This window comes from Sciurus vulgaris, assembly GCF_902686455.1.
Source record: "Sciurus vulgaris genome assembly, chromosome: 1".
NCBI classification, from domain to species: Eukaryota; Metazoa; Chordata; class Mammalia; order Rodentia; family Sciuridae; genus Sciurus; species Sciurus vulgaris.
In genome coordinates, this window is record NC_136461.1 from 28,222,088 (window position 1) to 28,249,381 (window position 27,294).

A 27,294-nucleotide genomic window follows, 5' to 3' on the forward strand; every position below is an offset into this window, starting at 1 on the left:
AGGTAGGCTTGGGTAGCATTTGGCTATGGTGGAATGGGAACGGTAGTTAATTGGGATAGAATGGTGGGGCCTGACCAGGCTTCCAGCTATGCCAGAACCTGGGATGGCAAAATTCATCTGGGCCCCACACATGGGGTGCAAAGCAGAACCAAAGTTATGGGTTAGGGTATTGGTCAAGGCCAAGGTGGGCTTCTTCCTTGGCTGGGAAGAGCAGTGGGGTTGTACCTGACTAATGGCTGACCAAGTTCCGGGTGGTGTCTGCGGTTTACTTCCCAGGGTCTGGTCTGAGGATCTATTTATGGGAGGGGTACATGAAACAACTTTATCTTCCCTAGTCTGAGGCACCCCAGGCAGGGGTCCAACTGTTGCCCAAGTAATAGGGTGTCCTAAAACTGGCCTGAAATAGTGAGGCCAGATCTTTGTGGGAGGAGAGAAAGGGATCCCATGGCTTCAACCAAAAACCGCCCCAGCCCTAGGAGTAAAGAGGACAGGACACAGCCCTGGGGTACAAGTTTATGTGAGTAATAAAATATTTACTATAACATAAATATAAAGGGAACTTCCCAGTCTACATTATTTTTTGCAATAAAGATACAGAGAATGCACCAAAACATTGTTCCAAAAAATAATAAAAATAAAATAACAAAATTTAAATTCAAACCTTAACAGAAGAAGAAATGGAGAAGGGGGAAGCTCCAAACACATCCAGAAAATAAATAGAGATGGGTCAGAAATCAGGAAATCATATTAAAATATCTTTTTCGGATTAGTTGGGTGTACAAAATCCTTTAGGATGGGGAGGGAGGACAACCCAGAAAACCAAAAATAAAATCCAAGCACAAAATGTTTCTTTTCCCCGCCAGTGTGTACATATCTCACATATTTACATGGTTCCCACCTCACCCCAAACTTGGGGAATTTCTCTCCCGGCCTCCCCCAGCATCCCACATTCCGGGGGGGCTGGAAAGGGAGCAGAGGGAAGCTGCAGGGAATCAGGCAGAAGGTTCTCAGGGAACGGCTTATTTCTACAGCTGGTTAAAAAATATCTCCAACTTTTCCAAGTTTCGTTTGTTATGGCCAGGACGGCAGGGCCCCGCGGGGAGCGGGGGCCCCAGCGGTTGGGTGGTTAGTCTGCAGCCGGGCAGAAACCCCTTCCCACCCAAGTGCGTGTGGGAGCGCAGACCCCTCCGGCGAGGCCGGGAACCGAGCCGAGGCTCGGATGAAACGAAACGAAAAATGAACACTCGAATTTTTTTTTGTTAGTTTTTTTTTTGCTTTTTTTTGTTTTGCTTTTTTTTGAGAGGGGAGGGTTAGGGAAAAGAGAAGAGGAAAAATAAATTAGGCTAGATTAAAGCTTTGGCTATTTCCTGCTTTTATACACAGACGCGGCTCTCGCGGCCTCCCCTCCGGGGCCCCGATAAATACAGTATACAGCGATTTAAATTAAGGGCGCGGGCGGAGTTAGAAGGACCCTAGAGCCGAGAGGCTCCACAAATAAATAAAAATCGTAAAAAACCAAGCCCGAAGAAAGGGGAAGGAATGGGGTGGGTCGCATCCTTACGGGAGAGAAGAGGCATGGAGCGAATAAAGTGACAGCCCCCGCACCCTTGACCCGCAGGCTCGGGAGTCTGCCCCGGGGAGAGGGATGGGGAGCTCTCCTCTCTACGTCCTCTCTCCCGGGGAACCCCTAACCCCTCACCGCATTACCTGTCGCTGTGGGGAGACCGCTGCCGGGATCCGGCCCCGAACAGCCCAGGGGGGCAGGGGCGGGGGTCGTCGAGGGGATGGGGGCAGGGAGCAGGCGGCGGGCAGGATGCCCAGGGTGAGTTGGCGCGTTCTGGATCTTGCTTCTTTCTCCCGGGGCTCAGGCGACACAGCCTATCGGCCGTCTTCGCCGCTTGCCGGAGAGGGTCGTCCGGGTGTTTGGTTTTGTTCGAAAGTTTCTGGGCTTTTTGTAAAATCCAAAGCAACCGAACAAAAAGAGTCCAGGCCGCGCGGGCGTTCTGCGCGCCCGCGCCTTGCCGCGCGCCGGCAGGGACCCAGCCGGCAGGGTCACTGCACAGAGCCCGGCAGTGTGTGGTGGTGGTGGTGGTGCAGCGCGGCTGGCGGGGGTGGCTGGGGTGCGGAGGGCGGCGACGCGCCGCCCCCGCCCGGCCCCAGCTCCCCGGGCGCGTATACGTCGTCCATGGGCGGGTGGCCGGCGCCCGCCGCGGGGGTCATGCGCTTCTCTTTCTGCCGCCGGTTGCAGAACCAGACGCGCACCACCTCCTTCTCCAGCTGCAGGCTGTCGGCCAGGCCTGTGATCTCGTGGGCCGAGGGCTTGGGGCACTTGAGGAAGTGGCTCTCGAGCGCGCCTTTGACTCCCACCTCGATGGACGTGCGCTTCTTGCGCTTGCGGCCCTGCGCCGCGATCTTGTCCAGGTTGGTGGGGCTGCCGCTGGACGAGTCGGTCTCCTCCAGCCACTTGTTGAGCAGCGGCTTGAGCTTGCACATGTTCTTGAAGCTCAGCTGCAGGGCCTCGAAACGGCAGATGGTGGTCTGCGAGAACACGTTACCGTACAGTGTGCCCAGCGCCAGCCCCACGTCGGCCTGTGTGAAGCCCAGCTTGATGCGCCGCTGCTTGAACTGCTTGGCGAACTGCTCCAGGTCGTCCGAGCTGGGCGCATCCTCGTCGGAGTGCTCTCCCACCGAAGAGCCGCCGCCGCCCGCGCCCGGGTGCAGGTGCGCCGCCGCCGCGTGCAGGCCGCCCGCATGTGCATGTCCGTGTGCGTGTCCGTGGGCGCCCAGGTGCGGCGGCGGCGATGGCTCCAGCTGTGCCTCGTGGCCGTCCTCGTGCAGGGCATGGTGCAGGCCAGGCCCCGCGCCGCCACCGCCTGCCGCCAGCATCCCAGCCAGGCCGCCGCCGCCGCCCCCTGGGTAGGCCGCCTGCGCATACAGCCCAAGCGGCTGGGGTTGATGGCCCCCGCCAGCCCCGGGCGACGGCGACATGGCCGGGCCCAAGTGGTGAGCTGTGCCGCCCTGCGCCCAAGCCGCGCCCGCGTGGGCCGCCCCCTGGTGCACCAGACGCGCGTGGAAACCTCCGCCGCCGCCGCCGTCGTCGGCTCGGCCGGTGCCACCGCCGCCCGCCTTGCCGTGTTCCAGGTGCGGGCCGCCGGCCCAGTCGCCGCCGCCGCCTCCTCCGGTGGGTAGCCACTGGGGGTGCGCTAGGCCCACGGGGTGGCCCGCGCCCGCGCCCAGCCACTCGTGGTGCATCAGCTTCTGCACTTCGCGGTACGCGGCTCCCGCGTGTAGCCGCTCGGCGGCCGCCGCGGCTGCAGCTGCCGCCGCGGCATCGGGATGCATGAGCGGCCCCGTACCCCCGGCTCCACCGCCGGGGCCCCGCGGCAGGTACTGCGCGGTGGTGGCCATGCCGCCCCGCGCCCTGCGCCGCGCCGCCGCCGCCGCTCCGCTCCGTCTGCGGGCCCCGCCGCCGCGCTCCGCCGGCTTAAAGCCCGGACCCGCTCGGCGCTCGGGAGCCCCACCCCTCCCGCCGCCCATTGGCTGCCCGCGGAGCCGCCTCCCGCCCCCCGGCCTCGGCCCCCGCCCCCTGTGCCCGCCTGCCGCCCGGCCCGGCCACCCAGAGCTCGCCATTGGGCCTCGCTCCCGGGGTCCCGCGCGCCGGCCGTGCTGATTGGCCGCTGGGGCTTCATTCACAGCCCCCCTACCGTCCGCGTACACATTCACGCCCCGGGGGCGCGGCCGCCACGTGGGGAGTGGCGCGGGGGTGGCACTGGGACCGCACCCCCTCTGGTCCTGGCTGCGTGGGCCCCGCTTTCCCCCAGCGCTGGAGACTCGGAGCCCGACCGGCCCCATATTCCACGCAAGCTGAATTCGTGTCCGCATCCCACCCGGGCGGCGGGAACTGCGGGCTCCGGGAGGCGCTCGGGCTCCAAGAAGCTACTCAGCCCCTCACTTCCTCCCACCTCAGTGCGGCTGCCTGCGGGCCAGGATTCCCGCGGGTATCGGCGGCAGCGAGCGGGAGGCGGCGCGGGTTCCGGCTCGGTTCCCGCGCGGCTGCTCACCTCTGCCGCCTCGCCTCCCGCGGATTCCAGCTTGCGCCGAGCGCTCCTCCGTGCGCCTGCCTGGCCCGTCTCGTTTTTCCTCTTCTCTCTCTAGACTCATCGTCACAATTGCGCGGGCCTTTGCGAACCTTTGCGGGCAGAGTCGGATGGCTCGGGCTTTATGCCCTGCGCGGGCACTTCTTCCTGCTCCCCGACCCCGAAACCAGGTGAGTAACGCGCGTGAGGCTCCGCGCCAGGACAGCTGGCGGCAGCGGTTATATGATGAGACGCAAGCTCCTGTAACCCGGCAGCGTTCTGGGGTTTGGGAATGAGAGGACCTCGAGGTGGAGACTGTGGCTCCCGGGAAAACGCCACCTGCGGGGGTGATGGACCCTGGGCCCAGTTTTATGCCGATGTAGCCTTCTCACTCCTGTCTTCTTCCAACTTGAACGGCTCATCGGCGATGGTCACGGCGGGGTAACACCCTGTGGAAACTTGTTCTAGGAAAGGAGTAGAATAGACTCGGAAGGATAAGTGGCTCTTCAGATAGCCAGCACGCAGTCTGGGAGCTGTCCAGCTTCTCGTGGAGTCCTGGAGTTTAACCAGACTTGCCTGGGGCTGGAGGAGACCCTGCTGAAACGGTGGTCAGTGGAATTCAACCACTTCCTCACACTTGCAGCCCTTTGGAGGATCCTGAGTGGAGTAGGACCCCAGTTGTGCCTCTTTACCCCACATTGGGTCCCACCCTGAGTATCCTGAGACACTTCCACCACCTCCCACATCTAGCCTTGGGTCCCAGGGAGTCTTTCACTGCCAATCCTCCTTTTCTGTCCTTGATCTTAATCTCTCATGGATTAATACATTTCAGGGCCCTGCTGCCTCCAGTCCCAGGGCTGAGCTGGGGGCTTAGCTAGGGCCCTACTGGGAAAGTCAGTCCTGTGGAGTGAAGCCTCAATGTGTGAAGAAAGGTGTGTGATGGGGACTTGGGTAACCGCTGCTGTGGAGATGATTCAAGGGTGGCTGGGACAGAATCGGCAGTGACAAGGGTTACCCTAAGCATAGAATGCGCTCATATGGGCCCTGAATGCCCCATATCCAGCCTTTGGCTACCCCACTCCCCAATGGAAGGAATGAGACAGAGCATGGTTCTTGTCTGGCCAGTGGTCACTGTCCTGAACAACATCCTTTAGGTCCCATTCTAGCTCAGCAGATGTGATGGATCTCTGTGTCTGAACCCAGCTAAGGATGCTGGGTTTTCCTGGACTCTGGCCCAGGAAGTGTCACCTTGAGGCAGCCCAGGTCTTCCTGGCCCACTGGGCTCCCTGGGCTTTCTCCCAGACCCAGGGGGCAGGACCAAGGCCAGAGTTCTTAAGTGAAGTCTCCTCTCATGCCAGCCCTAACTAGGCCAGTATAACACTGAAACCTGGGTTTCCAACCTGGAACTGCCACTGTCTTTCTGGACAAGAATGACTGGTCCAGTCTCTCTGGTCCTTCAGTTTTCTTCCTGTAAATGGGGAATACCAGTATCACGGGCAGCCCAGCTGTTTTACTGAATGAAGTAAGCAGAGAGTAGTATGAGACCCTGGGAGTTAAAATCTCGGAAAGTGGTTTTACTCTGGTTGTTTCTATTGTTGGTACCCAGTGGGTGGGCAAGGAACTCCCATCTCTAACTAAATTTCATTTCCTCATCTGTAGATTGGCATTATGGAGGTTTGGACTAATTGACCTCGCACGCCCTTCTACCTCTGGTGGTTTGTGATTTTATAAATCTGTCCTTGTTCCTGTTGGGGGATGGAAAATGTCTAGATGTGAATGTCATGAAGTCCAGACTTTTGGAGTTGCCACGAGGCTTGGAAAACAATGACCAATGGGCATGGTGCTTTAGAAAGCACTTTTGTGCCTCTTACTTCTGTGAGAGAGCACTGAGATTTGTACCCTCAGTGCATAGGTGAGGGAACCGAGATTTGCCCAGGGGCGCAGGACCCATGTGTTCCGCTCCTCACTCTCCTGCTTGCTGTGGAATGGGGGAGGGTGCCTATGGAGGCAGCAGCTTTGGCCATCAGGGCAAAGAGAGCCCACGGCCGTATTTCTGGAAGCTCTCAGGGGCTGGCACTCTGGAAGCTGCCTTCTCAGGTCTGTGCTCAATTGAGGGGTGTCTGCAGCAAAGCAGTAGTCAGGCTTCTAGGTAACCAGCTTGTCACCCAGCAAATATCAGCCCCAGTTCCGTCACTCCCATTAGCAGCCTGCAACTTGTGTGAATTACTTTGCCTCTCAGAGCTTTACTTTTTCTATCTTAAAATGTCTTCACATCCAGCTGGGCACGGTGGTGCATGCCTGCAATCCCAGTGGCTGGGGAGCCTGAGGCAGGAGGAGCATGAGTTCAAAGCCAGCCTCAGCAAAAACAAGGTGTAAGCAACTCAGTGAGACCCTGTCTTTAAATAAAATACAAAATAGGGCTAGGGATGTGGCTCAGAGGTCAAGTGACCCTGAGTTCAATCCCTGGTACCCCCCACGCCAAAAAAAAAAAAAAAAAAAAAAGTCATAACATTCTCCTCACTCTTGTTCCTAGAGATTCTGTGTGGGACACTGGGGACTGTGACAACACCACTGGCAGACACCTGCAGCCCAACAGCCTCTCTCTCCAGGAGCAACACCTTCCCAGACCCTGGGGAGAACTTATCCTCATGCCACCACACCACACAGCCGCGGGTGCACCCACGGAAGTCAGACACCCACCCAGAATGGTGAGGACATTGCCAACTGATATGCATTCACACTCGTGGACACACAGGACACACAGATGCAGATGTGCGTTTTAGCACAAGGACAAACATACTGATTCATAATAGGAGCACATGGACTTGTGTCATTAGGCCAAATATTCAGAGTTATATAAAGCGACACCCAACAATAAATGCAGGCATGTGTCTAAATGGGACAAACAGAACAAATGCATAGGCTGAAATAGGCCTAAGTAGGCATTCCTTCACTGATACCAAGAGCCAAGAGATTGCAGGAGCACAAGGTCACAAACATGGAGACTCTCAGCCAGCATGCTGCATTATTCACACCAATGGCACACCTTGCTATTTACACACAATAGCACACAAGGCCCAGCCATGCACTCTCCCTCCCAGATGCACAGTTGCAAAGAGGCCCACCCCTGCACCTCCCAGAGACACACAGACATCTACAACCATATCCTCAAGGAAACCACAGGTCTGCCCACCAGATCAGAAAGCCGGAAGGGGCTGTGTTCAGCTGAGTTTGGTCCACACGGTTGGCAGCCATGCTCATCCCAAGGAGGCAGCATTGGAAATCCTTTCTTTTCATATTTTTTCCCATTCTCCTTGTCTGTGGAGGGCAGCTCCCAGCCAGGCGGCTGGCCTGCCTCCCCAGCAGGGCCCCTGCCCAGCCCGCCCCCAGGCAGGAGCTGCTCAGCTTTCCCATAGCAGGGAGGCCTCCTCCAGGCTCTGGAGTGTGACCGAGCGCCTGCTCATTTGACACAGGTCACCGAGCCTCCAGCAGATGGGGCCCTCACTGTGGGGGGTCTCTTAGCCGGAGGGGAGGGGGGGAGGAGGGTAGGCTCTGCAGGGAGGAGGGGCATCTACACCCGCTCCAGCCCCATATACTCTGTCTGCCAAGCCCGGGGTCACAGACACAGACCTTCTCCCAGGAGACACAGACACGGCCTCTACAACACAACCACACTTAGGAGGCAGTCGCCATCAACACCCTGATGGTCACACGTTCACATTCCAGTCCCACATCCCAGGCAGGGGGGGTCTGCACAAAGACATGCTGGGCCCAGATTTGGGAAGGAGATTGAGTCTCAGTCTTGCCCACCATCTCCTGGGGACAGTGGGGTCTGGCAGCTTTCCTCTTTGGTCTCTGAGCCCCAGAGCTCTCTTCTGTCAGTTGGTCAGTTGGTCAGAAGGCCAGCAAGTGCGGAGGCTGCTGTAGCCGCAGACCAAGTGCTGAGGGAGGAGAGGCTTCAGCCTTGCAAGTCAGGAGCGCTGGGAAGAGGTAAAGACAGGAGAGGTGCGGTCCACAGGGAGGGCTGCGGCAGGAGCTGTGTGTTAGGACGTCCTCCTGCGTGGGTTTTGAGGTTCTGTGCGAGGCTGCCTGGGCTGGGGTAGTGCTCATGGCCCACTTCCTTGCCCATCTGCCAGTGTTCTCCTTGTGCCCCAGATTGGACGTTTCCAGAGGGCTTGCTTGGGAGTGAAACATCCTGGGTTTCATCTGGGCCCTGACTCAGCTTATTGGATGACTTGGGGTCAGTCTCACTTTCCTAGTCTCTGTGACCCTCAATATTTTCATGTTAACTGGGCAGGATAGTCTCTGTTGGGCTGCTTGAGAAAGTGGGATGAAATCACCGCTCAGATGGAAGCTTGGAAAGGGAGAGTGTGACTTGGTGCCGGCCCCAGCCAGTTCTTGCCTAATGGTGTCAGGAGCAACCACACCCACTGGGGCTCCTGGCCCTGCTTGTTCTGGGCTGGAATGTGATTTTTGACTGGAAGAGTCTGGTAGGGTCCTAGCTGCTACAGTTTCCTTGTCTTGGGAGGTGAAAGTTGGGGTGCCAGGATCATCTTGGCCACCTGCTGCCTTGGCTCAGGTGGGTGCCAGCTAGACCCATGTGTAGTGCTTGTCACCATCTGAAAGCTGTCCCCTCAAGCCCACCCCTTCCCTCTCGATCAGTCCCTCCAGGTGTCTAGTACCTCTTCTGTCCTTCCTGTGCCCTCTAGAACTAGAACAGAGGAGGGCAGTGGAGGAGGATGCTGCTGCCTTTGGCAGGGGAGAAAGAGGCGGTCTCCCTTGTTTAATCTCAGGTTCCCTTTCTCAGTCTTGGTGAAGGTATCTCTTTGGGACAGATCTTCCCTTGTTCCCCCGCCCCTTGTCACAGCCCCTAGGCCTGTGGGTGGGAGAGAGGATCCTCCTGGTGTATCAGTAGAATGTTCAAATTAGGAATGGTCAATTGCTCTCGAAATTTACTTTCATTTTTAGCCTCTGAGCTGGTGTTAATGCCCACAATCCGGTTATGCAGAACACGCTCTCTGCAAATCGGTAAATCATTAGCAGGGATTAATCACTCTGAAGGGCTGGGGCTGGGTTTTAGTTTCCTTTTTTCTTTCTTCTTTTTTAAAAATACACTTTTATCTGGATGACTGCAAAATTCACCAGCACAGTGTAGGGTGGAGCAGAGAGTGATAATTTAAGTCCTTGTCACCATTGGTAGAGGAGTGAGGTGCCTTCCTGGGCCTGGGGTTGACTTTGTGTTCCATTTGAAGGCTGGAGGTAGGCAGCTTGGGTTGGGTGGAAGGGAGAGAGGGGGGCTCCCCTCATGTGTGTGTGCTGGCTGGGTGTGCTTGTGTGCTTGGTGTGTGTTAGCATGCTTGCGTGCATTCATGTTTGTATTTTATAGATGCCGATGAGTGTTTGTGTGCTCATGTTAAGGTGCTTGGGCTTGGTTTGTATTAATGTGTGTGTGTTAGTGTTTGTAATTGTGTCAGTGTTTCTGTTTGAGAGGACTTTCAGTGTTCTTTTGTTTTGGGGAGACTTTTATTGTGTGGAAGGGTGCATCCCACCTTCCTCAGCCTCAGCCTAAATCCCGAGGGCTGGAAGGTAGAACTGGAGGGAAGTCCCAATCAGCACCGCGAGGGGCGTGGCTCAGGGTTGATTTACGTATTCATGAGCTGGCTGCCCCGCCTGAGGCCTCTCCACGGGAGGTTCAGGCTCTCTCTGTTAACACTACTCACTTCCCCATGCCACGTGGAGGTTCAGGCTCTCTCTGTTAACACCACTCACTTCCCCATGCCATGTGGAGTGTCTGGCTTTCCACCTGTGGTCTAGGGACACCCCCCATCCCCCATGATTCTGGAAATCCCACTTTTGAGTAGTTCCAGTACCACAACTGTGGCTTCCTGATAGGAGCCAAGTGGCCACAAGAGGGGATATTCTTTTTCCTTCCAGGTTCTGGATGCTCCTGTGAGGGCTTTTGGGGAAGGAAGGCTGTCTTTTCCCAGCCAGGATCAAGTTCATGATTAGGACCCTCTCCTGACTCTGTATTCACCCTGGGTCAGCCTCTGGATCCCTCTTTTCCCCCAACTTAATGCAGTCCAGCTTTGGAAGTGGCAATTACCTTCAAATGACCCAGCAATGACATTTCCCAGGTGTTGGGCTGAGTGTGTATGTATGGGGATGTGGATACCGAATTTCTCCTCTCTAGTCCCAGAGTGTGGCATGTGAGGCCTGCTTCTGACATCAACCCACTCCTTTCTGCAATACCCCCTCTCCCCACATACTCACTCAGCACAGGTGGCCTGGGCATTACTGTCCATCACTCCACAGATGGCGAGGAACCCTACACTCCTGTGCAGGGGCCTCATTCATTGCCACACAGTGCATCCCACCCTCCTCCCTGCAGCAGTTGCCTGGAGTCAGTGGGAGGAACAGAATGACAGAGTTCCTTGGTTTTTCTGAGTTGGGAAGCTTGGGGGAGAGTGGCTGGCTCGGTGCTGGCCTTCCTCAGCTTTGTCGGGGGTAGTAGGCGGTGGGTGGAAGTAGTGAAGGAGGATTTAGGAATTATATTTTCCCAGGGACCTCTCAGCATCTTTATATATCTCTGGTGGCAGACATCTGTCTGAGCTTAGGGTAGCATCTGCCTGGGCTGGAGACAACATCTGTTTGAGGCTGGGACACCTGGCTGAGCCCAGCACATTATCTGGCCCCGGGACAGCTTCTGCCTGGGCCCAGGACATGTGTTTGAGCCTGGCACAACATCTGTCTGGCCCTGGTGCAACATCTTCCTGGCCTGGGGGCAGTGTCTGTTTGAGCTCTGGACATGTGTCTGACTTGGGGACGTCTGCTGGGTCCGGAGCACTACCTGTCTGAGCTGGGGATGGACTTGTCATTGCAAATAAAATCACACTCAAGTCTCAACTTTGGTTCTCGGCTGAGAGAGTGTGTGCAGGGCTCACGTCCCATCCTCCTTTCTGCTAGGAAAGGACTCTTGAGTCGAGTGCCTCAGTTTATCTTTAATTGCAGGCTCAACTGCCTGGTTACTCTGCGCACCTCAAGGGATTGCCACGGCCTACACCTCAGTGGTTCTGGGAAACCAAAAGTAAAAGAAGGTGTAAGGGGAATGACAGGTTATAAAATACAGCAACTGGTCTGGTGTCATTGCCCCTTTTTCTAGTAGTTGACTTAAGTAGAGTGCTCCTGCTAAGGCATAACTTGGGCATGTCACTTGGCTCCTGGGCAGCCTTCTACTGCTCCTGATTATGTACATCATCAGGTCAAATTCAGCAGCACCCAGGACTGTCTGGAAAACGCACTAGGCTCTTCCCTGACTCCCTGTCTTGGTTTAATCCTTTTTTTTTTTTTTGGTACCAGGGATTGAACCCAGAGGCGCTTTACCACTGAGCCACATTCTCAGCCCCTGCTTTTAAAGTATATATTTTATTTAGAGACAGGGCTCACTAAGTTGCTGAGTCTGACTTTGAACTCATGATCCTTCTGCCTCAGTCTCCCGAGCTGCTGGGATTATAGGCATGCACCACTGTGCTGGGCACTGACTTCTTGCCTTTGGAATGCACCCTCTCCTTGGAAAGCCCTTTCTCCCCTGCTTTATATCCTTAGCTCAAGGGTCACTGGCTCTGGGAAGTTTCCCTTTCTAGACCAAGCCATGCCTTTGCCCTGCTTCCATAATCCATTTTTGTGTTAGCATTTCCAGGCCTGTGTTGTTCTTAATTCTTGGTGTGTCTTTCTCTCTTGAGGGACTGTGAGCTCCTGGGGTCAGGGACTGGCTCCATTTCATCTCTGTCCACAGCACCCAGCTCAATTTGTGTTTATAGTAGGCACCAGTTAAGGGAAAGACCACATGGCTGTGCCCTGTTCTATATATATATATATATATGTGTGTGTGTGTGTGTGTGTGTGTGTGTGTGTATTTTTTTTTTTTTTTTTTTTTTTTTTTTTTTTTTTTTTTGCCAGAGGGAGACAAAGGGACACTGTAGACACTGGTTTTCAGTCTTGGAGAGGAGGGTGAATCTTCTTCACCCCTGGTTGGTTGACCTTAGTCAAAGGGGGCTGGGTAATGGGTCCAGAGCACCCAGGACAAGGGTTAGCTGGGGCTCGGTCCTACTCAGTGTTCTTTACTCACGGCCAAGATGAAAGATGCCTAGGATGATAAGGCTGATACCCTGCTGCCAACAGGAGTGGGAAAGACAGGGGTGGCGATGAGTCCTGACAGAAGGGCTTCTCTGTGGGCTGTGGGGATGGGACTAGGTCTATATAGGAGGACCATGTGAGGCATGTCAGGACCTTTACCTGAGGGTGGGGGAGAATATGGGCCTGGCTTGGCAATAATGGAAAAGTCAAAGGGCCCCTGGTTTAGCTTGTCCTGAGGCATCGTCAGTATGAGCATTGTGCCCAGAGGAAACTGCTCTCACTGGCCAGGCCAGCCTGGCACCTGGCCAGGGTCAGAGGGACACCAGTTTCCAGAGAGAGGGCAGGTAGGTAGAGGTGTGGAACTTGGAGGAGGCAGCACAGGAGTAAGTCTCCACCTTGGTGGCTTTTAATCCACAAAATGGATATCTTTATTATTTCTGCTGCTGATAAAAGCAATCTGAGCTCATTTGCAAAAATTCTTTACCCCAGAAGTATCTGAATAGAAAGTGGAAGTCCTCCATCCGTCTGCCTCATCGCTACTCCTCTTGGCTATCTTTCCAGAACTTTCCTTCTTTCTTTCTTTCTTTTCTTTTTTTTTTTTTTTCTTTTTGCAGTACTAGGGATTGAATCCAGGGTCTCATGCATGCTAGGCATTTCCAGAACTTCTTTCCATGGACATATATTATTTAATAAGAGCTAAGATTTATTGGGTGCTAATCATGTGCAGGTACTGGGCTAAATGCTTTCACCCAGGCTTACACATTGCTTCCTCACAAAACATTATGAGTTAGGTACAACTATTATTCCATCTTACAATGAAGAAATAGAGGTTCAGAGAGTTGAATTAACTTGCCAAACATCCAGGTTGTGATATATATTTATATCTATGGATGTATTATGTATAGATATATAGCTAGATATAGATATGACTTTTTTGATGGAAGATGTAACCAGAGTACATATGGTATTTTTAAATTTGTCTTTAAAATTAACAATATATTTTGGATATCTGTCTACTTTTTAAAGTACACCTCATAGCCAGGCATGGTGGTGCATGCCTGTAATCCCAGTGACTCAGGAGGCTGAGGCAGGAGGATGGCAAGTTCAAGGACAGCCTGGGCAACTTAACGATATTATCTCAAAAAAGAGAGTTGGAGATGGAGCTCAATGGTAGAGTGCTTGCCTAGCTTGCATGCAGCCTGGCTTCAGTCCCCAGCACCTGCCCTCCAATGTACATCACCTACCTAACCCTTTCGGTAGCTGTATTCAGTGGTGTCCATGTACTGCAATTTATTTAGATTGTTCACTACTAGTGTTCACTGAGATTGCAGCTTCAGTTTCTGAGTGTTGGCAGGGCTGTCCTGGGACCTTTAGAGTAGATAAGCTGTGTGTGACACGGGGACCAGACCAAGCCATGGGCATTAGGAACCAGAGCTCAGGGTTTGTATTCTAAGGGCCATCTCATCCCTGCGGAAGCTCCCTGTCCCTGGAAGAACTTAACTAGAGGCAGAGTAGCTGATTTCAAGTATAGGCTTGGCCTGTCAGGATTGCCGCTGGAGGATTTTTGTATCAGCGGTGGTTTGTGGGGGTAGGGTGGTGCCTAACATATAGTGTGTAATAGTGTGTAGTGGAAGGAGCGCTGGCCAGGAAGCTTGCATCTGACTACTTGCTCTACTTCCTAGCAAGCTTCCCAGAGTCTCAGTTTCCTCATCTGTAAAATGAACAGAGTAGCACAGCAGTGCAGAGCACAGGCTTACAGCCAGGAAGTCCCTGCTCTTGCCAGCTGTGTGGCCATGGGTAGTTTGCTTTCACACTCTGAGCCATCGTTTCCTGAGTTTTCACCAGGAATAGAAGAAGTTTGTCCTTCCATTTCAACTAATTTTTCTTTTCTTTTTTTTTCTGTGCTGGGATTTGAATCCAGGGCCTTGTACTTGCGAGGCAAGCGCTCTACCAACTGAGCTATATCCCCAGCCCTCAACTAATATTCTTGATCACCTGTTTTGGGCCAGGCATGGCCAGGCATTGGGGGTATAACAGTGAAAACCCCAGATAAGGCTCCTGTCCTTGGGGAACGTACATTCTAGAAGAGGAAAGAAGAGAATCGGATCGTCGACAAGTACATCAGTTTATTAACAAGATAACTATAGACTATAGCAACAGTTACCATCAAGTTGCTGGATTCAATGGTTGAGGAGGTTCTCTCTGAGGTGGTAATGTGTAAGCTGAGGCTTGCAGGAGAAGGGCCGATCATTCATGGAGCCTTCGAAAGAGTGTTTCTGACTGGTAAGTCAGCAAGGGTACCCAGGGGCCCTGGTGTGTCCAGGCAACAGGAGGAGGCTGCCATTTCTGGAGCTTGGGGATGCAGAGGTGAGGCCAGCTCTAACAGGGCCTTGCAGAATGTGGTGGGGAATTTGATATCCTGATCAGGGCAAATTCCTACTTCCCTAGGGTTGTTGTGGGGATTGCATGAGATGGGCATGGTGTCTCAGTTCAGGCTTCCCCAGAAGCAGAGCCTGAGATAAGGATTTGCAGGCATTGCAGGAAACACCGGTAAGGAGTGGGCAGGTGAGACAGGGAAGGGGAGGAGGCCAACAGAGGGAGCCTTGTGGAACAAGTGGCAGGTTACCTCTGTGGACGACTGTTCCACTGAGGACCATTGGGTGCCAGCACTGAACACATACACCTGAGAGTTATCCTCTTGATAGATGAATCATTTATATGAGCTGGGTCATTTATCTACTCACGTATCAATCATTCTGGGCTGGGGGTTAAATCTCCCAACACTTGGGGCCTGTTTTGGGAAGGCAGAGCAGCTCCCGGAGACCAGAAGAAGCCCTCAGGCAAAACTACAGCTGGAGCCAGTTGGAAGTCAGGCTGGAGTGCCCTGAAATGGCAGGGCCTGGAGGGATGAGGGGACACAGGCACTACCTGCCACGCATGGTCAGCTTGTGGTGTGGGAAGCACCCCATAGATGATAGTAATTATTAGTTATTGTTAATATCAGGTATACCAAACCTTGCTGTTATTGTGAGTTAAATTAGGTGGTATTAATAATAGTGCTTGTGTGTTGGGTGCAGACTACCAGCTAGCATTGCAAGCACTTTACTTGGTGTTTCATTTAATACTCGGAGTAGCCAGTATGTAGGAGAATCAATAAATAGTGGTCGATGCTTCCAACCCCGAAAGTTCTGGAATCTCAGGTGCTGCATCTGAGAGCTAGATGCTGAGGATTATTGTCCCAAACCTCCCGAGCTGCAGGCAGCCTCCCTGGTGCCTGGAGATGCTGACTCAGCAGTGAAATATGTAAATTCCTACCTGGTTTGCATATGATTTACACATATTTATTTATGAGTATCTTTGATTAATGTCAGAACGCCTCTGTGATTTTCCTGCCAGGCGTCAGGGTCCCACAGAGACCGTGGCTCGGGTGGACGTGGCTGTGGGCTCTGAGTGTGCTTGTGGGTGAGCGACCCCTGCGGTAGGCTGTTGGCAGTCACAGGTCTGAGCAGCGGGTGGGCTGGAACCAGGGGTGCTGGAGTGGTCAGGGCTCCGGGCACTGGTTTGAGGGACCGCTGGGCTGATAGGTGGTCATGGTCATGGAGAATCCAGGGTGCCAGCCAGGCTTTCTAGGTAGGAGTTCAGACCCAGGGAGCCAAGGCAGGATCTGGGGTCCTGGGTAGGTCTGTGGTCTCCAGAGCGCCCTCTCCTGGTACCGCCCAGGGCAGGAATCCCCTGCTCAGCTGCTTCTGGAGAGGCAGTACTCTCTGCAGTCCTGGCCTGGGGCAGGAATGGGGAAAATCTGCCACTCAGCAAGAATTTTCTATGTGTGCTGGCAGTGCCCAGCCCTGTGCCTGGAAATGTGGGGAAGATCAGTCTCAGCCTGCACACCTTGGCAGGGGAGCTGGTGAGATAAGGAGGGAAGGGCAGGACCTGACCTTGATTGAGGGCTGCGTGCCTGGCACCATGTGGTACTTATACCCATTATCTGCTTTAATCTTCACACAGGCCCAGAGAAATGGTGGCTATCTTATCTCCTCCTTATGGAGGAGAAAGCAGAGATTCAGAGAGCTGCAGTAACTTGCCCAATGTCACACAGCATGTGAGTAGAGAAGCCCAGATTAGAACCCAGCTCTTGTCACCTTCCAGAACCCAAGCACTTAACCAGTTTATTCTGCCTCAGCCAGAGGTCATATAAGGATAGCACTGTTCGCTTTGCCCCTAGTGACGGTGAAATGGCCTTGGTGGTTTGAGAACTTAGCAAGGTGACTGGCACATAGTAAGTGCTCAATAAAAGTATTTTTCTCTTAATGGACAGGAGCAAGGTTTCTTACCTCTTGGCATGTTGGACTCTATTGTTCCCATGGTATCATGATTCTTGCTGAGGCTTGCTGGGAAGGTGGGCTGGGGACAAAGCATGAATCCCTGTGTGAATTGGGTAAATCCTTGTCATACATGGACACTGATGGCCATCAGCATATGGGTGGCACCATCTGCCAGGTTGGAGCCCCTGTCAGCTCACATCCTACCCCTGGGTTGGAGAGGGACACTAGATTGTCTAAACAGGACTGCCTGAATACATGCACGAGTATACGAACTTGGTGGGTCCTCAGCTGCAAAGGAGAGGTGACTTAGGGAAGGGCCCTCTTATTCCAACTGCAGAGATCCAAGTCAGTTGAGGGAGTGAATGGTGCGAAAGATGTGTGTGGAATCCCTCCTGGCAGGGGGAACAGCAAGTGCAAAGTCCCTGGGGTGGGAATGACCTTAATGTGTACATCTTCCCCTGTAACCATAGAGACCATATCAATTCCCATCCTCCAGGGCTGGAAGAGCAAAATGGGTGCAGGATTCATTCATCCAACATATATTGAGTGCCTACTTTGTGCCAGGCACTATCCTAGGTGCTGATAGCTAAAACATATTGAGCACTTACCGTTTCTAAGTACTTCACACACATTAGTTCCTTTAGTCTTCACAACACTGCAATGACTTGGGGACGTCTGGGGACACAGTTGTTCCCTGTCTAACTCCTGCAGCCTCCTCCTGTCTGCCAGCCACCTTGGGCATGTGGTGTTTGCCACCCAGAAAGACCAGGGTCCCCACCGTGCGAGAGCTGGGGCGGTTCTGAGAACATTCCTGCTTTGGCAGCTTGTGGTGGATGGAGGCCGGGGAGGGTGGGGGCCATCCAGCCTGGCCTGCCTCAGTCAGACCTCCCTGTGGCCAGGCTACAGCTTAGCTCTGACCCCTCCAGCCCTTCTGCATAGCTCAAGCCCTGTTCTCCGGCCTTGCTCAGAAAGCCAAGAACGCTCCCCATGCTGCAGCTGCACGAACTCTGCTGGAGGCAGCGGGGTGCTGTGTGCCCTGCTGGGCTTGCTCACAGGGCCTCAGCCGGGCTGCCTCTGAGTTCCTGATTGCCCATCAATGCCCGTGCACCCAGCCTATGCCGTGATCTGGGCTCTTCAGTCACTGTGGAAGAAAAGGGGCAGGTGGAGAAGAGAAAACAGCAAATCGCTCAAAATTCAGAGGCCAAGCAAGGTGACTGACACTTCATTCTGTCATTGGTGAATAAATATACCTAGTAAAGGGGGTTTTCAGGGTGAGATGAGGGACACACAAAGCCCTGCATGGTGGGCTATGCTCCTCTGGAGACCACGACTCCAGTGACCTTCCTGCCCAGTTGTCCATCCGTCTGTCTGTCCTTCCATCTATCTGTCCATCCCCCTATCTACCTAACTACCCACCCACCCATCTGCTGACCCATGCCTGATGCAGCCCCAAGGCATGCTTCCTGAGTTAGTGTGCTGGGGAGCTGGTCAGTGTTTAAGTTTTTGTGGGTCTACTCCTCTTTGTATTTCCTTTCTTTTCTTTTTCTTTTTTTTTTTTTTTCAGTACTGGGGATTGAACCCAGGGGTGCTTAACCACTGAGCAACACTCCTGGTCCTTTTAAATATTTTGTTTAGAGAGAGGCTCCCACTGAGTTGCTTAGTGCCTCGCTAGGTTGTTGAGGCTGGCTTTGAACTCATGATCCTCCTGCCTCAACCTCCCAAGCCACTGGGATGACAGGTGTGTGTCACCAGGCCCGGCCCCTGCTTTGTATTTGTTTTTTCTAGCTGTTTTTTAGGGAAGCTCCTTGTGAAGTGGGGTCCCTCTAGTCCATAGAGTCAAGGAGAAGGGGTCTGTCTTGGCTGTGGGTTGGCAGTAGCTGCCCAACTTGGGGGCTCTGGAGGGCTAGGATAGTGGGGAATCTTTTTTTTTGGTGTTGAACCCAGGAGTACTTAACCACTGAGCCATATCCCCAGTCCTTTTTATATTTTATTTAGAGACCAGGGTCTCACTAAGCAAGTTGCTGAGGCTGGCTTTGGACTCATTATCCTCCTGCCTCAGCCTCCGGAGCTGCTGGGATCACAGTCATGCGCCACCACGCCTGGCATGGTGGGGAAACTTGGGTGACGTGTCGCTTCTACTGGACCAGGCCTATCATCCTCACTCCCAGCTGTGGAGGACGCCAGGGTGGTCACCAGGTGGGCAGGGCCAAGGCCTTGCACTATCCCAGGGGCGGGGCTTTGCTGCCTGGCCGCCTGCCCGTGCTGCTGCAGGGGCTGCTGGCCCCCTGCCAGCACCACGCTTTTGGAGCACTAAAGTTGTGTTGCTGCGGAGTTTACTGTAGTAAACAAACAGGCTGGGACTCTGGGCCTGGGAACCATCTTGGCAAAGCAGTCCCAGAGTGAGCTGCGAGGTGTGGGTGGGTGAGCTTCCAAAGCAGCTGCCGCCGGGGGCCGGTCGGAGAGTTCCGGGGCCGGTCGGAGAGTTCCGGCCAGACCTGGCTTGGTCAGCAAATGTGGGCAGCAAGCTGGCTGGGCTCCTCTTGGAGGTGGGACTGCAGAGGGACCAGAGGCAAAGACCTAAATCAGGATAGAGACGCAGGCACACAGAGAGGCAGAGGGAGGTAGAGGCGGAGCGGGGTGACTGGAGAGAGAGGGAGAGGGGCAGACGACCAAGGCCAGAGTCAGAGTCAGGGAGACTGAGGATCTCAAGGCCTGAAGGCCCCAAAAGGGCCAGGGCAGGGGGGCCAGGGCCAGGGCAGATGACGAATGGTGGGCTTCAGGTCTAGCTCTTCCAGAGGCCTGAGAGGGGATGATGCTCAGTCCTGGCCGCTCCCATGGCTAGCAGCCCCCTGTGAGTGACGCTTTCCTATTTGCTTAGGCCATTCAGGCCTCCCAGGAGCCTGATGGAGGTGGGGTGGGAGTCCCCTGGCCCTGCAGGACGGTGGCAGAGGTGTGTGTTCTGGGGAGGGGGAAGCTGGAACCAGAACCTGAGGACTGGCTCTGAGCTGGGTCCACAGGAAGGGGTGAGTGGTTTGCAGACAGGCCCCGGACGAGCCTGTGTCCCTCTGGGGACCGAGACTTCCCCGTGTGCTCCAGAGCCCAGGATGGACCTGCCGCCTTGTGCTGCTCTTCCTGGGAGGAAGGGCGTCCGTCCCACTCAGGATGCTCCTCTCCTCTACCCTCTCTCCTGTCCCCGACTCTTGCTCCTGCTGTGGCATGCGCTCAGAGTCCCCGGAGTAGGGTCCGAGGCTCCTGGTTCTGGGAGTGCGGCTGTCTTGGCTCACAGCCGTCGCTCTCAGGGAAGGGCCTTTCGTGGCAGCTGTGAGGCATCTTTCCCAAAGTTATGCCTCCTTCAGGGGCTCCCTGCACCCACTGGCTGACCAGCTGCTGGGGGGCACACAAAGCCATGTCCCTCGTTTCCACTTGGGACACTTCTGAAGGCCCATTCCAGCCCCAGAGCTCTGCCTCCAGGCAGAACTTCTCTCCCCAGTCCCAGAAGATGACAAGGAACATGTCCCCTGTGCATTTAGCTCAGAGGGGCGGGGCTCCAGCCTGCTCCCTGGCACCTTGGTGCTACCGCCAGCGTGCAGGAAAGTGTGGTGGGGGGGCTCTGGGGCCAGGCTGCCTGGGTCCCATGCCAGCCCCCTGGCCCCGGGTGAGCCGCTGTGTGACTGGATCCTGAGGGCGAAGTGAGTTGTCTGCATAAGGTGCTTAGCGCGCAGCGCCGTCCTGGCTGTCGTACTGATCATTCGTGTTCTTTCCCAGGACCTGGTCCGTTTTCTGTTGCTATAACAGAACAGGAGACGAGGTAGTTTATAAAGGAAAGGAGCATTTTTAGCTCACGATTCTGGAGGCAGAAAATTCAAGAGCAGGTGGCTGCCGCCGGCCAGGGCCTTGTGCTGCGTCATAGTTTGCAGAAAAACGGGGAGGCCGGCGGGGCCCGGGGGCCGCGGAGCGGGCTGTCCAGGCTTGCTTCAGGCGCCCATTCCCCGGGTCGCCCACCGAGGGCTGCGTCCCTCGCCTCTTGCAGGCTCCGCCCCCTCTCAGTACTGCCCCTTTGCGAATCAGATTTCAACCTGGGTTTTGGAGGCGACAAACCAGACCCAAATCAGCATCACCAAGTAGCACCCGATCCTCCAGGTTGGCCTGGCGTCGCGTCCCAGCCCAGGAGAGACACTCGCAGGGCAGGGCACTATTTCCTTAGGGGATCTGGGAGTCCCCTGTGTCTCATAGCCTCGTAGGTTGCCAGCCCCTCACTGTGCAGACAGGCAGAGAGGGGTGGCCCGGACCTCTGGGCTGAAGGAGACCCAGACCCTGGTGTCCAGCCTCTCCTCTCCCTGACTCTGGGGTGTAGGCCGAGGATGGGACGTGTCCTAGTGGTCCTGGGGGCAATTGTGGGCAGGGGCCTTGCACTGGTTAGGGATGGGTTATTTCAGAGGTGACAGTTGTTCCGCGCCATACCCTGCCCCCCAGTTCTGTTGTTGGAGGCGGGGGGGCTGGCACTGTTGGGTCTCTACGGGATCAGGGAGTGGTCACTGAGTTTCTGCGGATGAGCCCTGGGCACCTGCCTACTGCAGAGTCTGCCGCGGCCAGTCGGTCCTAAATAACACTGAGCGACACCGCAGACCCGCGTCCCTGCCTGCTCACCCTCAGGCCATCCCGCCGTGTCCAGTGTTGCTCTCGCTGTGAGCCCGCCCGCCCCATCTGGCGGTGGCGTCTTGCCTGCGGTCTCTGCTCTCAGTCCTGTCCATCCAGAGCTGTGGCGTCCAGCACGGTGGCCGTGTGTAGCTGGCGGGCTACGGGTCAAACCGAGGTAGGCGGCGGCTACAGAATATGCCCCGGATTTGGAAGACGATTGAAAACAGCCATGTCAAATGTCTCTAAAACTTTTTCCTTATATAGATGACATGTTGAAATGATGATAAATAAAATAAACAGGTGAAATATTTTATTTTACCTGATTCTTAAGTATTGCTGAAGGTCTTTCTTTGGTGGGGTGCTGGGGATTGAACCTCCCGCCTACCTGCCAAGCAGTGAGTGCTCTACCACTGAGCCACAACCCCAGCCCTCACCTGCTTCTTTACCTTTTTTCATGAAGGGCAACAAGAAAATTTTAAATTATACCTGTGATTTGAATCATATTTCTATGGGCAGTGTGAGTCCATTGTTCAAACAGCAACCAGGGAGTCTTTTAAGACCTTGGTGAATATGTCCTATCTCTGCTTACAATCCTTCAAGTGTTCCCATTTCACACAGAACAAAACTTGCGTCCTGTGGCCTTCAAGGCGCTTTGGGGGTGATCTGCCTTTTTGCTTCCTTGCATATTTTCCCTGCTAACTTGTTTTAACCACACTGGCCACCTGTAACTACTTAAACTCGCTAAGCTCATTGCCACCCCAGGGCCTTTGCACTTGCAGTTCCCTTTGCTAGGTAGGAGTGATTCCCTGTCTCTTCATATATTCACTCCTTTACAGATTTCTGCTCAAATATCCCCTCTCCAGAGAGTTCTTTTCTGTCCAAAAAAGAGATACCTCCTCATCCTCTCTAATTTCTTAGGCAGAGCATTAATGCTCACGTAGTATTACATATGTGGCCTGGGGTTTCTCACCCTGTGGTTCCTGGGTGGGCCCTTCAAGATCACTGAGTTCAGCCTCTTCATTTTACAGATGGGAAGATTCAGACCCAGGGAAGGAAGGGACTTCCCCAAGTGTGTAGTCGCAGACCTACTGGCTGCTTACCCGCTCTTGGATGTCTGTTATGCCCTAGAAGTTTCACCTCTGTTCTTTTGTGTATTCCCACCGTCTTCTCAGTACTCTGACTTTGCAGATGAAGAACCAGGGACTGAGAGAGGTGCAGAGATGTATCTAAGGTCACACAGGAGGTGGGAGGCCTGGGCTGGGATTCAGACCGCCTGACACCCAGGCTTGGGTTGTTTTTCTGGGGTCTCCCAAATTCCAGGACCAGGCCAGATTTTTCTACTCGGATTGACACTTCTGCAGGTGGGCGATGGCTGAGGAGGGCAATGACAGCAAAATGGAGGAGCCCCAGCGTCTGGCCCTAGTGTGGGGGTCAGAGGGGAGGAGGGGAGGCCCCCAGCCTCCCCAGCAGCCGGGCTCTTCCCCCTTGGGGGCTGAGCTGCCTCCCTCTGCCCGCCTGATCTGGGCAGAGCTGCTTCATGTATTATTAATAGCACTGCCAGCCTTCCTGTTTTCACGCTGATAACCTGCTGGGAGGGCGGCGGGCGGCGGGAGGGAGCAAGGTGCAAGCCCCGGAGCTCCTGGGGACCCTCCCCCCGAGGAGCTGCCCTGGGGGGCTGGCTCCCTCCCAAGTCTCTGAAGTTGGCTTCTAGCGCTTCCAGTCCAGTCCTCTGATGGGAGCCCCTGGGAGGGGACCAGCCCTGGAAGGGAGTCCATGCAGGAGGCTGGAGTACGGGCTCTGGGAAGGGACCCACCCCCTGCCATGTAGGACACCAAGAGCCCAAATCGCAGCGGTCTTTCCCAGAGGCAGGTGTGCCCACATCTGGGTGGCTGCGGGGCTCGGGGCAGTGTGTCCTATGTCGGGGTGTGTGTGTGTCCCTGGTAGAGATCTTTGGGGTCCAGCTCTACCTGGACTGGGGTGAGTGAAGACCATCCACTTTGGGCCAGATTAGAGGCTGGAGGTCACCTATAAGGACCAGCAAGTGCCAAGTGTGCTTCTCTTCCCAGCTTCCTGTTCAGTGACGGCGCCCTGGTGGGAACATACACCTCGGGAATCAGCAGGCCCAGTGTGGTGGCGCACGCCTGTCATCCCAGTGACTCTGGAGGCTGAGGCAGGAGGATCACGAGTTCAAAGTCAGCCTCAGCAAAAAGCGAGGCACTTAGCAACTCAGTGAGACCCTGTCTCTAAATAAAATACAGAATAGGGTTGGGGATGTGGCTCAGTGGCAGAGCACTTGCCTAGCATGTGTGAGGTGCTGGGTTCGATTCTTGGCACCACATAGAAATAGATGAACAAAATAAAGGTCTATCAACATCGAAAAAATATATTAAAAAAAGAAGAAGAGATGCTGCCTCTCAGGGAGCCCCCCAACAGAGCTGGTCGTTGCGTTTAATAGCACAACCCTGGACCACGTGGCCTAAGCTTTTTCTGCCTCTGGCTCCCCTGACCCTGCTCCCTCAAATTCTTTCCTCTTCCCCCTTGCTTAATTTTCAGTGACGATAATAAAAGCGGTCATAATAATGGCTCACGTTTATTGTACACTTATTAAGTATGTTTGGGGCCCGTTTGAAGAGTTTTACAAGGTTCATCTCATCTTCATGGCCATCCAGAGAGCAAGCGCTGGATCATTTCCGTTTACTGATGAGTCAACAGGCACAGAGAGGGTAGGGAATATCAAAGGCCACACAGCTGATTGATGGCCCAGCTGGGACCCACACCGGTCTCCGGAGCCTGTGCAGCCAGATGCTAGGTCACTCCTGCTTCTAGGCAAGGGTCTCTTAGGAAGTGCCTCCCATGGTCCTTCTCACTGTCCCCAGGCCGCCCTGGCAGGCGTTCTCTGTCATCTACCATCGAGCCCACTGGGCTGCCCTGTCTGTCCTGCCCCAAGTCTGGGAGCTGCTGGGGCGCTGTTCCTGGGCCTGATGTGTTTCGTGTCACTGTACCTGGCCCCGGAGCAGGCACTGAAGCAGTCGCTGAGCAAGTCACTCTCAGCCGATCGGGTCCTGGCATGTACCATGCTCAGCGAGCGGCCACTGTGCTTGTCGGGGCTTGGCTCAGTCTCTGTGGTGATTGTCCTACACAGATCAGGCCCGGCTCCAGGGACTGGGAGTTGCTGTCGCCAACACGACCAACAGACGTCTTTGTCCTTGGACTAAGCTTGCGTTCTAGTGGGGGAGGCGCCCGACAAACTAGATCAAGAAGTAAAATATAAAGCATCTAGTGATATGTGCTCAGGAGGAAAGAAAAATAGCAGGAGGAGGAATTAGCCACCTCCAGAGGAGCTGGAAACCTGGATGGGTTGGTCAGGAGCCTATCAGCCTGAAAAGGTAATGAGGGAGCCGGCTATGTTGTTGGCTGGGGGAGGAGCATTCTAGGCAGTGCAAAGGTCCTGGGGCATGAACTTGCTAAGCATGTTTGAGCAACAACTAGGAAGCCACTGTGTGTGGAGTGGGGTGAATGGAAGAGAAAAGAAGTCAAGGAGTGGGAGTCAAAGAGAAGCAGTGGGGAAAGTAGAGGGTGCAGATTCCCTCTGTCCTGGGGAGGGGCAGCCATGAGGGGAGGGAGCAAGAGAGGTCTCTGCTTTCAGTAGTTGAAAATGTCTCTTGTCTCTCGTCAACCCCGGTGCAGCACAGCATGGCCCCAGCTTCCCCTCGGTACCCCTGTAACCTGCTTCCCTGTCTGACTGAGAGAAGGTCCTGCTCTCCGGGCAGTTCTGAGCATGGCACCTTCCTGTCCTTCCTTCTTTCTATGTCCGTCTCTCCCTGCCTCTCCGCTCCTCAGGGAGCGCTGACCCTGGGTTGGTGCATTAGGTGCCCCCCATGACCAGGCCACTCCCCTCCTTGTCCCCGAGGTCCTGCCTCCTGACACAGCCCAGCCACGGTGACAGAGGAGAGTCAGGGCCTGGAGAGGCTGGCAGCACAGGGAGGGCTGGGCTGGGGTGGGCCCGGTGCGGGGACTCCGACCGAGCAGGCGACGGGCTGCAGGGCAGCGGTGGTGCCAAACCCCTGCAGGTGACGTGTGGGCGGGGAGCGCGGGGGTGGGATTTATCTGTCCGCTGCCACACCCCAGCTGAGCCCTAAGTACCCACTATCGGAAATAAAACGCACCTAATAAATCTTCCCCTGCTTATTTTCTGTGTAGAATTTCATTACTCGTCTCGTTTCCAGTCATTAGGTTTTAGTCCAATTTGGGGTTGTCCTGATGGCCGTGTCAATCATGCCTGCGCCCTGGGGAGCTGGAGCTCCAGGGAGAACCCCAGCCCAGACCTGGGGGAGCTGACTGCCCAGGCCTGGTCAGCCAGGGCCCGCTGGCCGCTGCTGAGGTGCGGGCCTCTGCTACCTACTCGCCTGGAAAAGGGACAGGAGTCTCATGAACCGCACGTCTAACATACCTGGGGACGTGTCGCCTCCACCTTCCCATAAGCCCTGGGAAGTAGCCATTACTACCACCCCCTGAAAGAATGGCACTGAGGCTCAGAGAGGGGAAGTCACTTGGCCAAGCTCACACAGCTCGGCTGGTTTGTGCCTGGCACAGTCTGGCCTTGAGCTCAGGTCTGTCTGACTCCAGATCCACCACCTCCACGGTCTCCTGGTGCCGGGGTTGGAGGAGCCCATAGAGGACCTGGCCCTGCCAGCGCCACCCTTCTACCCGTAGCTCTTTGGTTCCCAACAGGGTCCGACCCCCGGCTGCCGGCTCCCTGTGCTAACTCTGAACCGCCTCGGAGGCCTCTGTCACTCCGAGGGCCCTCCCGTGCCCTGGCACTTGCTGTGCTTTCTGACGTGGCTCCCAGGCCGTGCAGCATTCACCACCCTCTCCGTGCTCCCGTTTATGCAGCCGGCTTTGTGACGACTGAGTTACTCTTTTTCTTCCCTTCTAAAACCTAAGGTCCGCGAGGGGCGAGGTCACATCTGCTTGGCTTCCGGTCCATTCCCAGATGGAGCCCAGCACTCAGCACGCAATGGGTGATAAATGAAACCTGAATAGACGAATGATGTCATCAGTGAAGGGGCGAAGGTGTGACTGGGAGAGTGGAAGGACGTGTCACCATGCCTGCACCTCCACTGCGCAGGCCAGTTAGACTGCCACGTCCAGAGGAGGTCTGTGTGGGCAGCCTCGTGCCCAGGGCTGGTCTTGGCTCCCACCCCAACACCAACCTCAGCCTCTGACCCAACTCAAAATCCAACCTCAGTCTCTGCCCTAACCCACCTCCAGCCCGACCTCCGCGCACATCCGATCCGCAGTCCATCCACACACCTTCAGTCTAACTGCAGTCCAAACCCAGCCTTGGCCCTTGACCGATCTCCCCTTCCACCCTCAGCCTCAACCCCTGTGGCACCTCCCCAGGCCCAGTCCAGCCTCAGCCCAGCCTCACATCTCAGCCTTGGCTGCTGCCCGGCCTCTGCCTCCACATTGCCCTAGCCTTTGCCCTGATGTCAGTGCAAGTCCCTCCGGTGTCCCCAACGTAGCCTCAGCCTCCCTTCTCCACCACGTCCCAGACCTCAGTGCAACCACAGCACCACCCTGGTCTCCAGCCTCAGCCTCGAGGCCACCATTCTGCCTGTCCTCCCTCACTCTGGAGGCAGGGAGCAGCCGCGGGCATCCGATGCGCCTGCCCTTCCTGCACACCTGCCTTACACGTGGAGGGCAGGCGGGGAGGGCTCCTCACACCTGCGTCATGGTCGCGGTTGGCAAACCACACGCATGCCCAGCAGCTCGCGATCTCTGTCAGCCTTTGTGCTACGCAGGTGGCAGTGGGGTTCTGGAATGTGCTGGCTGGTGTGTGGCTGAGGGGTGCTATAACTCAGCTCCGTGCTGTCCCCAGTTCTCCCTGCAAGGAAGATGTCAGGGGCTCTTGGCTTCCTGTGTGTGCGCCTGTGTAGCATCCCGTCCCTCCAGCCCTCGGCAGGCTTGGGTGGTCTCCACTAAGGGGTGGGGACAGAAGCATTTGCAATGTTTCCCACCCCGAGTCCAATAGGACTTGTAGGGGAGAGATGCGGAGCAAGCTGAAGAGGTGAGTGGGCCAGCCATGTCTGGCAGGAAGTGGACTGCTCCTCAGATGGCCTGGT

At 55.3% G+C, this 27,294-nt stretch overlaps 2 protein-coding genes and 1 long non-coding RNA gene across 3 annotated transcripts; 2 read left to right on the top strand and 1 right to left on the bottom strand.

The window, feature by feature from the left end:
• Positions 1 to 499: 499 nt before the first annotated feature.
• POU3F1 (POU class 3 homeobox 1) lies at positions 500 to 3,476 on the bottom strand. The gene has a single exon (XM_079141788.1). It carries the CDS (start codon positions 3,406 to 3,408, stop codon positions 2,053 to 2,055), a length of 1,356 nt encoding a protein of 451 aa, XP_078997914.1. The 5' UTR covers positions 3,409 to 3,476; the 3' UTR covers positions 500 to 2,052.
• On the top strand, positions 3,407 to 7,253 carry LOC306664645 (uncharacterized protein; the record flags this gene model as incomplete). Its single annotated transcript, XM_079145636.1, has 3 exons — positions 3,407 to 3,482; positions 3,553 to 4,267; positions 6,610 to 7,253. 3 exons carry the CDS (start codon positions 3,407 to 3,409, stop codon positions 6,857 to 6,859), a joined length of 1,041 nt encoding a protein of 346 aa, XP_079001762.1. The 3' UTR covers positions 6,860 to 7,253.
• A 15,519-nt stretch (positions 7,254 to 22,772) lies between these two features.
• On the top strand, positions 22,773 to 26,215 carry LOC306645837. The gene is made up of 3 exons (XR_013759742.1): positions 22,773 to 23,892; positions 25,396 to 25,550; positions 26,114 to 26,215. It is a non-coding gene; the product is annotated as an uncharacterized lncRNA (long non-coding RNA).
• Positions 26,216 to 27,294: the final 1,079 nt, after the last annotated feature.

What these genes read in the sequence shown, in the direction of transcription:
- POU3F1 (XM_079141788.1), bottom strand. Translation starts at nt 3,408, where the DNA reads ATGGCCACCACCGCGCAGTACCTGCCGCGGGGCCCCGGCGGTGGAGCC.